The sequence below is a fragment of the Marmota marmota genome, unplaced genomic scaffold (genome assembly GCF_001458135.2).
Source record: "Marmota marmota marmota unplaced genomic scaffold, marMar, whole genome shotgun sequence".
In the NCBI taxonomy this organism is placed as follows: domain Eukaryota; kingdom Metazoa; phylum Chordata; class Mammalia; order Rodentia; family Sciuridae; genus Marmota; species Marmota marmota.
This window is the reverse complement of record NW_026000170.1, coordinates 1,834,083-1,849,445: the sequence shown is the minus strand read 5'-3', so window position 1 is coordinate 1,849,445 and position 15,363 is coordinate 1,834,083. Positions and strand designations below refer to the sequence as shown.

Genomic DNA, 15,363 nt, shown 5'->3' with positions numbered 1-15,363 from the left:
GTATTTGTTTTTGAAACAGGGTCTCTCTAAATTCAGGCTGGCCTGAACCTGCAATCCTCCTGCCTCAGCCTCCAGAGTAGCTGAGATTACAGATGTGTGCCACCGTCTGGCTTGAGTTCTTAAATAACAGTTTCCAGCATCTTTATAATTTTTACATAAAATGTATTGGTCTAAGTTTAGAGTTTAACAAGGAATACAGTTTGGGGGCCCAGAATTTTCTCCCCACTATTGTTAGTCCCATTAAAGTGATCTTAGTGATTTTGTATGTAATTATTTATTTACAAAGAAAAGTTATACAAGCTTATGGTATACAACATGATTTCAAATATGTATATGCTGTGGGATGGCTAAACTGACCTAATTAACTTATGCATTATCCCTTTTTTTTTCTGGTGAGAACACTTAAAATTTCTCAGCAGTTTCAAGTACAGTATACAGTATGTTGCAGTACAAATTATTATAATTACCATCTTGTACAGTAGATCTGTTAAACTTATACTTCTAACTAAAATTTTGTATCCTTTGAGCTGAAAAAGGTGGCTCATGCCTGTAATCCCAGTTACTGGGGAGACTGAGGTAGGAGGATTGTAAATTTAAAGCCAGCCTGGACAATTTAGTGAAACTCTATATCATATTTTTAAAAAGGTTTGGAATGTAACTCAGTGGTAGAGTACTCCTAGGTATAAACCCTAGTACCTCAAAATTAATAAGATAAAATTATATATCTACTATGTTCTACTCTTCTATGATTTCCAGTCAATGTTTAGATTCCACATATAAGTGAGGTATTGCCACATTTGTCTTTTTTGTGTTTGGCTTATTTCACTTAACATAATGTCTTTCAGTTTCATGATCTTAGTCATTGTTATGACCTCCTTATCTAAAGTTTTGATGACCTTTTTTTTTTATTTGTACCCTAAAATACGGTTAAACTTGTAGGGAGAATTGAGGATAAGAGTTGCCTTTTCTCCATTCCTTAGTACTCTCACTTATAATAGCATTTACCTTATAGAATTATGAATATTAAATCATGTGAAACAGGTTTCAGTGTGTCTAGCACATAGTAAATGATATTTTTGTCTTTCTATTTACAACTACTGTTTTTCTGTTCAAAATATTACTTTAATTTTTGTCCTTTTATTTTCCTTCAATGTTCCTGTCCCTCTTCTCATTGTGTCCTTTTAGAAATATTAAATGTATAGATAATGCAAGTAGGGTAAGTCTTTGTATATTTGTTAGGTCATTCAGTTGTTTCAGAAAGACTGGAAGGTAGAGAAAGATTTGTATGTCTGCTTTAAATAAATGGAATAGGATTAAAATGCTGTATTAATTGTTGATTCCCATATTTTTATTTTTGTGTGTGTGTATTAAAAAAATGTCCTGTTAGAATCCAGAACAGCTGATCTTTCAACAGATGAAGAAGATGGAGCACATCATTCCTCAGGAAGTAATGATGATCAGAGTTCATCTTCTGACAACGTTAGCTCTCTGGAAGAAAAAGAATCTTCATCAATAGGTTTGTAATTTTTTGTAATTTTAGTTAAAACTTTTATTCAATAAATATTTATATACAAATATATATATAATAATAAATCTTAAAATGAGAAGTGCCTCTTTATTAACTCTATCAATTAGTATCCCTGTAGCCTTGCAACCTTTTCTTATCCAAATCCACAAGATAGAGAAGTATTAAGTAAGAAAGCCAAATTAAGAATTGAAGCCTGGTAAACAATTAAAACTCTATATAGGTTCTAGATACAGCACTTGCAACAGAATTTTCTGTTATGATGGAAAAATTCTATACCCTCATTATTCAGTACAGCAGCCATTAGTTACATGTGGCTGTCGAGCTCTTGAAATGTGGCTAGTGCAAAATTTAATTTAGTTAAATTTATGGTCATTTGTGACTAGTGTTTCTTATAGTGAACTGTGCTGCTATAGAAATGGTGGATTAAAAGTGTAATGGACGGGGCTGGAGTTATAGCTCAGTGGTGGAGCACTTGCCTAGCATGTGTGAGGACTGGGTTCGATCCTCAGCACCACATAAAAATAAATTTAAAAAAAATAAAGATATTGTGTCCATCTACAACTAAAGAAATTTTTTAAAAAGTATAATGGAGTGGATATAAAGCATTGGAACACTCACTACCTAAGGAGAAGTCAGTATTTAGAAATATGTGGAATAGTTTTTAATGGTCATAGTAATTGAGGTGTTGTTATCATGCAGTGCCCCAGAGGCACGAGATGATAAATATCCTATGGAGAATAGGACTGAACGTTCAGCACAGTGAATAATTGTCCTTCTCCCCAATGCCCCATTGAGAAATACTGATGAGAAGTTGAAAACTGATCTTGTGAGGAGCACTTGGAAGTGGAAGGCACGTACTGTTTGGAGAAGAGAAGATGGAGGAATGTGATGATTTGAAGGACTTGTGTGGCAGGAGTGCATTTGTTTCATGTTCTGGTAGACTATGAGAGTGAACCAATAATGGAATATCTGCCTTGAAATATTCCCTGCTTGCTTACCCAAGGGAGATGCTAGTTGACCTCTGCATCTTAGATAATTGTGTGTCAGGTGGAATGGTGTATGTGATAATTATTTAAAGAGTTTTCTTTAACAACATGATGTTAACTTTATGCATTCATCCTGTGTCTGCCCAGTATCCGATTTGTGGAACCCATTGAGATAGATGTAGGGTATAGAGAACAGGACAGATAGAATATTTTTCTCTTCCTTGAACTTCTACTTCTTTATTGTAGCTTGAGAATTGGCTCTATGTAGTGCTTGTATCTTACCAGTGAGTTTCATTACTTGTAATTTATTATTTAAACCCTACCAAGTTATTTGTAGGTGAATTGCTTGCAACCCACGTTCTTCTGTTTCCATATTCAAACACTTCAATATTCAAACCTTAATGTATTATTTCTGGCTACACATTAAATTCCCCAAGAAGGCTATAAAAACAAACTACAGCTGGGCCCTATCTCAGATCAACTGAATCTGGGTCTCTGGGATGGGGGTCTGAGCACCAGTAGTTTATCAAGCTTCCCAGATGATTCTCATGTGTAGCCAGGGTTGGCAATTTCTCAAGTAACCTGCGTTGAATCTTAATTCTACCTTAGATTATATTAGCTTGTACTTCTCAGCTTTTAAGAGATGTCATCTTGTCTTCACTCACATTACAATAAAAGCATTAAATCAAACAAGGCAAAGTACAGAGTTCTCAAGCAGGTCCTGTTGACTTTATAATCAACATTTTTCTTTTTTTAGTAATTATTCATCTAGTAAAGAATTCAGTGAACTATTTGGTTTATCTCATATAACATTATCTACAAGGAAGGAATCAAACTGTTAAATCCTTTGTGAGGATATAGAAACATGTAAGCTTTATCATTCCCCCATAGCAGTCTATAAACAAATACTAGTCTGTAAAAATGCAATCACTTGATTTTCTGTCACTCATTCTCAGTGAATATTTATTGATTTCTAGTCATCACCTTGTATGTTTCATAATTGATTCAAGCACTTTTTATTTTCTCTGGGAATAATGTCAGTCAGTCTGGTCTGTAATTATAGACTGTTCTGTAGTTACTGAAATCTATCATTTTTGTTGTTATTTCAGACATAAAAGCATTTGTACACCTCTAAGCCAGTGATATGTTTTCTTTCTAAAAAATTTGGATCAAATTTATGGGAAAGATTTGGAAAATTCTACTTGAGCCTTAGGGACTTGTCATTTCTAATATTCTGAAGTGCTTAGAATGAGGAGAATTTCTCTTGCCATTTTGGTGGCATACACCTGTAATCCCAACATCTCTGGAGGCTGAGGCAGGAGGATAACAAGTTCAAAGCCAGCCTCAGCACCTTTTTGTGGCGGGGTGGGGGGTACTAGAGGATTGAACTCAGAGGCACTCAACCACTGAGCCACGTCCCTCACCAGCCTTATTTTGTATTTTATTTAGAGATAGTAGTTGGCTTTCAACTCGCAATCCTCCTGCTTCAGCCTCTGGAATTGCTGGGATTACAGGCATGAGCCACATCTCCCAGCCAGCCTCAGAAACTTAATGAGGCCCCAAGCAACTTAGAGTCCTTGTCTCAAAAGGGGCTGAGGATATCGCTCAGTATTTAAGAGCCCTGGGTTTAATCCCTAATACCAAAAAAAAAAAAAAACATTTTTTTCTAGAATGTAAAGACAACTTAGATCACCATGCATGAAGAAACCTGTTCTGAATTGGAAGAATTCATATTAATGTAGTTTCAAAAAAGTAAGATAAGCCTCTATTAAAAGTTATTATCATTTAATCAGGTTGAAAAATACTTCCTTTATACTTTTTAACTTCTTACATTAATTTAGGTGGGACTCACCCCAGAACTCTAGTCTGGTTTGACTTTGCACCAATTGTGTTGTGTTTCTTCTTTGTATTGATGTCCACAGGGGAGGAGGTCATTTCTTTCTTATTTGGTAAGATCTGACATCAACCTTTCTAACTCCTGCAGTTCTTGAACTCAGGAACTCGATGCTCGTCCTTTTCCATAGCCCTGCCCTAACATTCAGAGTTTTCAAAAGGGAAAATAACTAGCTCTCATTAAAAAGTTATTAAAACCTGATGAGTAAGAGACTTAAAAGATAAAATGGAATGGTTTGAGTATATTTCCTGATACTTCTAAATTGAGTTAATTTCTCTAAATTACATTTAATCTATAAAATTAATTTTCTTCCTTTACTGATATAGATTTTGAGCCATTTTTTTAAAATCATGCATATATAAAAATAGAGAAAAATTTATGAACATAGTGCTGTTTTTCTTTGTTTAATGTGAGAAATATGTATTTCTTGGTGTTTGTGGTTTTCATTGTACTCTTCTTTTTTCCTTTCAGTTAGGATCCCTGATGCAGCTTTTATTCAGGCAGCCCGCAGAAAACGTGAATTGGCCAGGGCCCAAGATGACTATATTTCTTTGGATGTAAAACATAACTCCACCACTCCTGATACAAAGAGGAATAATGATGAGGATCCTGAGAGTGAGCCTGATGATCATGAGAAGAGAATACCATTTACCCCAAAGCCTCAGACACTTAGACAAAGAATGACTGAAGAAACAAGTATATATTTAATTTATTTACCATTCTATGAATTTTAAGGCATTTTTCCTTATAATATTTTATGATAAAATTTCCGTAAAAACATAATGTAGTGTTTCACATGATAAAGAGTGTTAATGTTGGCTTTTATTTACTATCAAATTACTATCAATTTGGTCCATGACATTATATCCTTTAAAAGATGTTTCTGTGTCAAAATATTATAATTAAAGGGTATGTGTAATAATGTTTACTAAGCCTGTATCCTACATACTTTTTGGCGGGTTGAAGAAATTATGCAGTATAAAATTTTTGTTTGTAAATATGGAAGATTCTACAGAGATTTTAGATGTCATATTAAAATCTTCCCTACTTTAATAAAAAGTTTTCTTGATGGGACAATTGGGTGACATGAGTACAGGTTCTGGAGTCAGCTTGCTGGATTTAAGCTTCATCGTGGTCCTCAGACAAACTATATAACAACACCATGCCTGCTACTATTGCAAGTTTTCTCATTTGTAAAATGAAGGCAACAGTGGTACCTTCTTCCCAAATTATAATGAAGAATAAACATATAAAGTGCTAAGTCAGTGTATAATACACCCCAGAAATGTTGACTATTACAACTGGAATTGGAAAATTACTGAGTATTTATGTGTGACTTTTTTGTTGTTGTTTGTTGTTATTGTTTTTTTAATTTTTTAGCAAGTAGAAATGAAGAAACAAGTGAAGACAGTCAAGAAGATGAAAATCAAGATATTTGGGAACAGCAACAAATGAGGAAAGCAGTTAAAATCACAGAGGTAATAATTTTTATATCATATATTATTATATTCCTGTGCCTAACTGTAACAAATTACCATAAACATGGTAACTGAAAACAACAGAAAATTTATTCTCTTACATTATTGAGGCCAGAAATCTGAAATCAAGATGCTGACAGGGCTGTTCTCCTTCTAAATGCCCCATAGGAGAATCCTTCCTTATCTTTTCCAGCTTCTAGTTGTTCTAGGTTTTCTTTTAAGTTGTGACTGCATGACTCCTTCCCCTGCCTTTGCTGTCACTTGCCCTCTCAGTGTCTCTAATTTGTGCTTCCTATAAGGACACTTGTCTACATTTAGGGTTCACCCAGGTTATCCAGGATGATTTTGTCTCAAGTTCCTTCACTTAGCTACAACCACAAAGATCCTTATTCCAAATAAGGTCATATTTGTACATTCCAGTGGATAAGACATGGATATTCACCATGCAGCCCACTACACCATAAATATCATGTCCTTTTCCACTGTTTTAAATACCTTACACTTGAGAGGACCATATTTTTTAATTCTTAATTTTCTAGTAACTTACAGTGTATATTACATAACACAGGTGTTTAAAAGTTAAACTCAATATATATGGTGAGGTTTAAAATAAAATTGAAAAGAAAAAAAGAACTGAGGGTTTATTTCAGTGGGAGATTTCTTGCCTAAAATGCACAAGGTCTGAGTTAAATCCCTAACACTACAAAAATTTTTTAAAAATAAAATTTCACTTGGGGTCAAAAGTCTTGAATTTTGTTTCTGACCTTAATACTAGAATATAATCCCCATGAGGTCAAGAATTGTTAATAATTTTGTTCAGAGTTGTATCCAATAACACCTAATATGGGTGCTCAGTAAATATTGAAAGAACTTGAGTAAAACACTTGATTTCTATAAGTTTCAAGGTTGTTTACATTAATAATAAAGAGAATGATAATGATATTAAACACCTGACTAGGTGACTGTAAGGTTCAAAATTATAACAAGTCAAAAGTGCTTATAAACACTATAGTAATATACATATAAAAGGTTTTATATTTGAATCTTTTTGATAAGAATTCTTTAAGAGACTGTTATATGTTATTTTAAGTTAGAAAGTTTTATAAGATTCCCATTTTATTGTAATACTAAAAAGCTAACTAAAACTAAACCTGTGATTGTAATTTTGGAATTTCTGACCCAAGAAATGATTTAGCAGATGGTTTTTAACAATTGTAATAGGCTCCGATGTTTTACCTTACTTTTTGGTAAAAGTCAGTGTAACAACATCATTAAAAACATACTTCAAGAAGAAACATGCCACAGTCCTTACTCCACCTGCTCAAAGTTGCATAATTCCTTTGTATTTGATATGCTTTTTTTTTTTTTTCCCTCAAATTGATTGCTATTATGTTGTCCAGCAGAGGTTCCAAAACTGATGCATTCATGAAGCCCTTAGTATCTCAGTACTTTTATCATGGTGATCCTGAGTCAAAAGATTACCAAACAATTCCACTTATTAAATAGTCCAAATTTAACAAGATTTACATGCTAACAACTTACCCATTTGAAAATACAGGTAAATTGAAGAAAAATCTTTTTATTTCATTTTTGAATAACCACAGTTATTTACTGATAGATTGTGTGCACCTGTTTGACACTGCATGTCTTCTCAAACCTTGAAATCATATTGGTCACTGCCTCTCTTTTTCATACTGATCTTCAATACTTTCTTTTTTTCATAGTGTCCTCCTAAAACCCAGCTCCACAAATATGACTTCATCAAAAGGAGTGTAGTATAGTCTGATGTTGCAAACTGTGAACTAATTAGAGCTAGAAGTTCAAAAGATGCCGAGTGTTGCTGTTTCCCTAGAAATTATTAAAATATTTCACCTTACCTCTTTGAATTCTCTGGGATTCCTTCACATACTTTGGGAACTAGAGTCTTCCTACAGTTTTAATTTATGATTTATTTGTTTTGTTTTGGGTGCTAAGGATTGAACACAGGGATACTTTACCACTGAGCTATGTTCCTGTTCCTTTTTATTTTTTAATTTGAACCCTGAGAGCTTGTTTGGAGGTTCTAGCAGGGGAGTGCAGCTACTTATTATACCCTTGACAGAACAATGATCCTCATCTGTCGAGGAAGATCATCCTCTTCCACTGAGTGCACAGCTTCTGGAGGGATGCACATGGAGTGGTCAGGGAGGAAGGGGACACCCACCTTGCCAATCAGATCAGCTGAATCAGCTGTGGAGATCAATGGGGTAATAGGTGTCATAGCCAGATCATACTCACATCTTTATTTTTTAATTTGAGACAGCTTCTCACTAAGTTGCTGAGGATATCACTCAGTTGCTGAGACTGGCTTTGAACTTGTTGTCCTCCTGTCTTAGCCTCCTGTCCCTAGCATTACAGGTGTAGATCTCTACACCCTGCTGAATTCTCATTTCTTTGATTAACATACAAATGTCTTCTCCTTCTTCAATGTAGTTATAATATTAACTAATTTTATTAGCTTTGTGAGATTTAGTGGAGTCAATGAATAACTATTGTAACCATTCTTTATTTTGGTGAATATTTTAGATTATTTGCAATATGAATTACGTTCCTATTAGTAAATAATAATCAGTGAATATTTGATTTCTTTTGTTTAGAGGTGTGCTTTTCAACTATTTCCTTAAGATAGTTGCCCAAAAAAAAGATGAACGTTTTTATGTATATTTTCTCTAAAGAAACTTAACTCAATTTATAATTGCATTGATATTGGAATGTTTCACCAGTTTTGACAGCTTTAGATGCAACTATCTTTGGCAAAAATGCAATTTCTTATTTATTTGATTAGCATTTTTATTACTAATTCAGGTGCATTTATTGGTTTCTTATTGAAGATTCACTACATGCTCATATCACTTTCCTGTGATAGTCACAACAAATTACCACAAATTTGGTGGTTTACAATAACAGAAGTTTGTCCTCCCACCATACTGAAGAACAGAAGTCCAAAATCAAGGTGTTAGTAGCCAGACATTTCTTCCAGAGGCTCTAGAAGAGAATCTATTCCTTCACTCTTCTAGGTTATAGTTGGTATTCTTTGGCTTGAGGCCACATCTTGGCCATCTTTACTTTATCTCCTTCTCTTATGTCCTCGGACTCCTTCCTTTGATATGTCCTCTCTTTGATAAGGATACAAGAAACTGCCCTCTGCATAATCCAGGATAAATACCTGCTCTGAAAATCCTTGATTTAATCACATCTTTTGTCATATTATTTACATGAATGTGAGCTCATATTTTATAGGGTCTCCATTAGCTAACTACAGCCACTTAGAATGATGTACAATCTTTGCAAAAAGAGAGACCGATAAACAAAATGATGACAATGAACTCTTTATAGGTTCTCCCAGAACTCACTGCAGGGAATAGCACAAAGAAGCAAGGGATGGTCAGATTTATGGAATGGTGAATAAATAGGGAAGTTTGGAAAAGTCTCCCTAAAAGTGGTGATATTTAAAATTGGATTATTGAAAGGTATTTATTATGTAAGGGATTTGAAACTGAAGTGTCAGGAATGTTTGGGGATTTGCAGCTGAGTTGAATATGAGTGGGAGACTTGGTGAAAACCGATGGTGCTTCATGGAATAATATAAAGAATAATTAAGCTAATGACTTGGCTAAATATCTGGTCCACTTCTTCACATGTCCTAGTTTGAACCAAAGACTCTTCAGAACCCTTTGAACATTTTAAGCATAGTGGTGATGAGCTGTGATTAGCCAGAGGATACTAGTACATACCTGGATATCTATATTATAAAATGTGTTAGCTAAGGATGCATTTGTATGAACCTTCTGTTACTGTAAGAAATACCTGAGATAATCAATTTGTAAAGAAAAAAGGTTATTTTGGCTCACAGTTTTGAAGGTTTCCATTCATAACCAGATGACCCCATTGCTTTGAGCTTATGAAGACTTAGTACATTATCATGGGAGCACATGGTAGCAGAGGACGCCCAAGATGGCCAGAAAGTGAAAAAGAGAAGAGGAAGTGCTGTGGTCCCAATATCCCTTTCAAGGGGCATGCCTCCAGTGACCCCTCTTGTTTTCACCAGGTCTCATATTTTAAAAGCTCCTTCACATCCCAATAATACCACAGGCTGGTAACAAAGTCTTTAACAGGGCCTTTGGGGAACATGTCCCCAAACCATAGCAGCATTTCTGGGCAAATAACAGAAAACCCAAATGACAATGCCAGAAACAAAAGTTTTTCCTAGAAAACTTCCCCCAAACTTCCATTTAACTGGCTGCTTCCATCACATTGTTCTGGTCTATCGTGCCATCATTCATGTAGCATTCACCCAAAGACTGTTGCTTCTTTAAAAACCACATGACTTGTTCAGAGTACACTAGACTTTGAATAAAGGTAGCTTTAAAAACTTTGAGAACTAAACTTCTGGGAAATTTTTGATTTTTAAAATTTGTCTTTTCTAGATTTAAGTTTTAAAATTTAAAACTGAGAATTTAAAAAACATTTTGTTTTCAAAATGAAAAGTTACAAAGGCAGAGAATTTTTGAGCTGGAAGGGACCTTGGTGTATCCAGTCTCCTTTTAAGCTATTAGCATTTGTAAAGTAAATGAAATGTTTTTTAAAAATAAATTTTCATATTATTTCTAGGGAAGAGATATAGACCTTTCCCACAGTAGTAAATCTCAAACAGTGAAGAAGTTTGATGCTTCCATTTCATTTCCACCAGTAAATTTAGAAGTTATAAAGAAACAACTAAATAACAGGTGAGTAATACTGATTTTGAAATTTGTATTTGTCTAGACACTTAGTACAGTGAAAAAGCACTATGTTCTTTTTAATTATCAAATATTAATACCAAATAGATTTACAGGACAAAAATACCATTTGCTAACTGCACTAACACACTTGATTTGGATTATGTTTGTATTCTCAGTCTTTTTGACAGATATGTATTACATAGTTGAAATCAGTAATCCTAAAATTCTGGTTTTTTTATTTAATAATTATAAGCATTATTCTACATTGTTAAATGACCCTTAAGTTTTAAAATATATCATATATGTCTAAATAATTGACATATCATTAACTATTAGTACATGTATAAGTTTTTAGATATTAAGTTATTTCTGGTTTCTAGGGAATTGACAAACTACCAGTTTCTCCAACTTTTATTAGTAAAGTTTTTTTGGAACACAGTCATGCTTGTTTATTTACATATTGTCTGTGGCTACTTTTGTCTACAACACAGAGTTAAATAGTTGCAACAGCAGTCATCTAGCCTTTAAAAAGACTAAAATATTTACTCTCTGGCCTTGTACAGAAAAAGTTTGCCAACACCTATTCTAAATCAATGTTTCTGAGTTTTTTTGCAGTGTTTTTTTGGATTTTTTTTAAGGCAGGGAGGTTGGTACTGGGGTTGAAACCAAGGGCAATTAACCACTGAGCCACATCCCCAACCCTTTTTTGTATTTTATTTAGAGACAAGGTCTCACAGAGTTGCTTAGGGCCTCACTAAGTTGCTGAGTCTGGCTTTGAACTTGCAATTTTCCTGCCTCATGCTGGGATTACAGGCATGCACCAGCAGTGCCCAGCTCAAGTGTTTTTTTAATAACGATGTTAAGTGAGATTACTGTCACATATTCAAGATATTTCTGAAATAACTATTATTATTTAATGGCATTCTGATACAATTTCCTTTTTACAAGAAAACAGCTAGAATGGCTCTTGCTTCTAGACTTGTATATAAACCAGACCTGTATGGTTGTTCATAATTGTCTTACAAGAGTGATAGCATAGAAAAAAGACAATGAATCACTGGTTTAGATTACCATTTCATTTAATCTTGGTAAATGTTACTTTAACTTTATTGTCATATTCAATTTTCTTACTCACAAGGTTCTATATTTTTAAAAGAAAATACACCTTCATGGTTTAAAGAAAAATAAAAACCAACCAGTACAAAAGAATACACAAAGAAAAGGAGAACTATTGCTGCCAGTTTCTTATGTTTCCTTCCAGAAGTGATCTGTATCTGTATAAGTACATGTATATTTTTTTCCTATTTTTATCTGTGCGTTATACATAATAGAAGGATTCATTATTACATATTCATACAAGCACAAAATATAATAATGTAATTTGACTAATATCATTACCCAGTATTTCCCCTTTTCCTCTCCTCTCTCTTCCTGGTCCCTTTCCTCTTTTCTACAGATCTCCCTTCCATTTTCATGAGATTCTCCCGACCACCCTTCCTTCTTTTCCTTTTTCCTCTCTAGCTTCCACATATGAAAGAAAACATATAACCCTTGACTTTCTGAGTTATTTCTGGTTTATTTCACTTAACACAGTGTTCTCGAGTCTTCATCCATTTTCCTGCAAATAACATATTTACTTTCTTCTTTATGGCTGAATACAACTCCCCTGTGTGTGTGTGTGTGTGTGTGTGTGTGTGTGTGTATATATATATATATATATATATATATATATATATATATATATCACATTTAATTTATTCATCCATCTATTGATGGGCATTTAGGCTGGTTCCATACTTTGACTATTGTGAATTGTGCTGCTATAAACATGGGTATGCCTGTATCACTGTAGTATGATGACTTTAATTCTTTAGGATAAATAACTGAGCAGGGATATAGCTGGGTCAGCTGGCGGTTCTATCCCTAATCTTTTGAGCAACCTTCACACTGATTTCCATAGTGGTTGTACTAATTTACAATCCCACCAGCAGTGTAAAGTGTTCTTTTTCTCCACATATTCTCCGGCATTAATCATTCATACTCTTGACAATTGCTATTGTGACTGGAATGAGATAAAAATCTCAATGTAGTTTTGATTTCCATTTTCCCAATTGCTGATGATATTGAACATTTTTTTTTTCATATATTTGTGGGTCATTTTTATTTCTTCTTTTGAGAAGTGCCTGTTTAGTTCATTTGCCCATTTATTAATTGGATTTTTTTTTCTTTTTTGGTGTTAAGTTTTTTGAGTTTTTCATATATTCTGGATATTAATCCTGTCAGAAGAGTATCTAGCAAATACTTTCTCCCATTTTGTAGGTCCTCTCATTCACATTGTTAATTATTTTTTTGTGTGCATATATATTTATATATTGCCCCATTTTTTAATATAATAGAGAAAGCCCACTATCTATGTTGTTTGGTATATCTAGAAGTTTTTCACATTGTAACTACTTACAAATTCACTGCTATGACTGATAATATTCTACTTGATTAACACCAAAATATATTAACAGTGCCTGCTGTACATTATTATCTTGATTTATATCTTAACTCTCACTGTTCTTTACATAAAACAAAGACTGAAAGGAAAAGATAGCAAACCTTGGGGAGAGCACATTTGGCTTAAGCAAGTACTAGAGTGTCTTTTATGGACCAGGTTAGCAGGAACAGAATAATATTTTAATCCTGATTTTAGTCCAAATACTATGAAATTGTAATTTTTATTTAATTCTCTCATTTTTATTTAATTCTCTCATTCTAAAGCATTCAGAGAGTCAAATATTAGAAAATACATTCCAGATATTTTTAAACAAATGTGTTTCTTTTTTCTCCATTGGCATTTATCTATGACAGGTAACTGATAAACAATGAAAAGATCAACAGTCATTGAATTGTATTTAACAGTTTCTTCATGTAACATCAATGATGATATTGGTATGATATTCCCAAGGGCTAAAAGAATTGGTATGATATTCCCAAGGGCTAAAAGAATGTAGGCTGTCTTGACTTTAATAGGCAGCATATATCGAAATGCAACCAGGAAGAGATTTGCTCGAAGGAATAACAAATTCTAATGACAAAACAAAAGCATTTCAAATCTCAAAACAGAAAATTTGTATCCAACCATTATGTCTTTAAATGACATTAATGGCAGCTTATTCAGATATCTATATTCCTAGAAAGATCACAAACTTAATCTAAGAATAATACTACATGGTCTCCTCAGATTCAAATTCAAAATGATTGATTGTTCTTGGATTCTCACGAATCCCAGCACACTCATTAACTTCTAATCTAAAACTAGCCTATGGATTAGCCCTCACCTTTAAAAACCTAGCAATGTCTGTACAACTATAATGCGCCAATTTTTAAAAATGGGGGAAAAGAAAGGATTAACAGTTAAGAGAAGATATGTCTAGAAGTAAAAAATTAAATTAAAATTTAAAAACTTACCAGTGTCATCTCTTTCCTTTCCACTTTGAGAGCTCTGTAACTGTAATGATCCCCTTTTCAAGTCTAATAAACTCAGGTTTATAAGATTATCAGTTCCCTTGGTTGTCTTCGAAAATGTTTACAATAGAGTACTACTTCAAAAGGAACGATTGGAAAAATAAAGCATTTTTATTTTATTTATTTAGATTAACATTACTACAGGATACTCATCGCTCACATCAGAGAGAATATGAAAAATACATGCAAGATGTCAAGAGCTCAAAGAGTACAATTGAGAACCTTGAGAATTCATCAAGTCAAGCTGCAAATTATAAATTCTATAAAAGCATGAAAATCTACGTGGAAAATATAATTGACTGTCTTAATGAAAAGGTACATATAAATCTATCATTTTCTGGGAAAAACACCTTTATTATACAACTAAATAATATTCTCAATCTTACTATTTATTACGTGCTTTTAATTTTCTATAAGTATTTTTTCTACATTTTTTTCTCTTGTCCCCATTTATTAGTCAATAATTTATTTTATCAGTAAAGGATTATAGGTATTTCTCACACTCTTTGTCTAACTAAAAACTATTTCACCTAATTTCTCAAATTGTTCCAGCTATAGCAATTAGGAACTTTAAAAAAATGTATTTGTTTTTATAGTTATATATGGCAGTGAAGTATATTTTGACATATGATACATACATGGAGTATAACTTCCTGTTCTTGTGGTTATATGTGATATGGAGTTTCACTAGTTGTGTATTCATATGTGAACATAGGAAATTTATGTCCAGTACATTCTACTATCTTTCCTATTCCCATACCCCTTCCCTTCCCTTCATTCCCCTTTGTCTACTCCATTGAACTTCTATCCCTGCCCCCATTGAGTGTTAGCATCCACATATCAGAGAGAACATTCGGTCTTTATTTTGGGGGGATTGGCTTTTTTCATTTAGCATGATAGTCTCCAGTTACCTTCATTTACTAGCAAATGCCATAATTTCATTCTACTCTTATGACTGAGTAATATTCCATTGTGGATATATATCATATTTTCTTGGTCCATTCATCTGTTCAAGAGCACTTAGATTGGTTCCATAGCTTAGCTATTGTGAATTTAGCTGCTATAAACATTGATGTGACTGTATCACTATAGTACACTAATTTTAAGTCCTTTGGGTATATGCCAAGGAGTGGGATAATGGGGTCAAATGGTGGTTCCATTCCAAATTTTCTGAGGAAACTCCATACAGCTTTTTAGAATGGTT

General features: G+C 33.5%; 1 protein-coding gene across 3 annotated transcripts in view; it reads left to right on the top strand.

The window, feature by feature from the left end:
• Positions 1-15,363, top strand: part of Gcfc2 (GC-rich sequence DNA-binding factor 2) — a 38,501-nt gene that overhangs the window by 1,068 nt on the left and 22,070 nt on the right. The window contains exons 2-7 of one of the 3 annotated variants that reach the window (XM_048787428.1): positions 1,388-1,516; positions 4,437-4,463; positions 4,880-5,104; positions 5,789-5,886; positions 10,537-10,652; positions 14,288-14,474. In XM_048787428.1, coding sequence (XP_048643385.1) covers positions 1,388-1,516; positions 4,437-4,463; positions 4,880-5,104; positions 5,789-5,886; positions 10,537-10,652; positions 14,288-14,474 — 782 coding nt within the window. Of the gene's footprint in view, positions 1-1,387; positions 1,517-4,355; positions 4,464-4,879; positions 5,105-5,788; positions 5,887-10,536; positions 10,653-14,287; positions 14,475-15,363 lie in introns of all 3 variants that reach the window. The other 2 variants (XM_048787427.1, XM_015499863.2) reach the window with 2 other exon arrangements.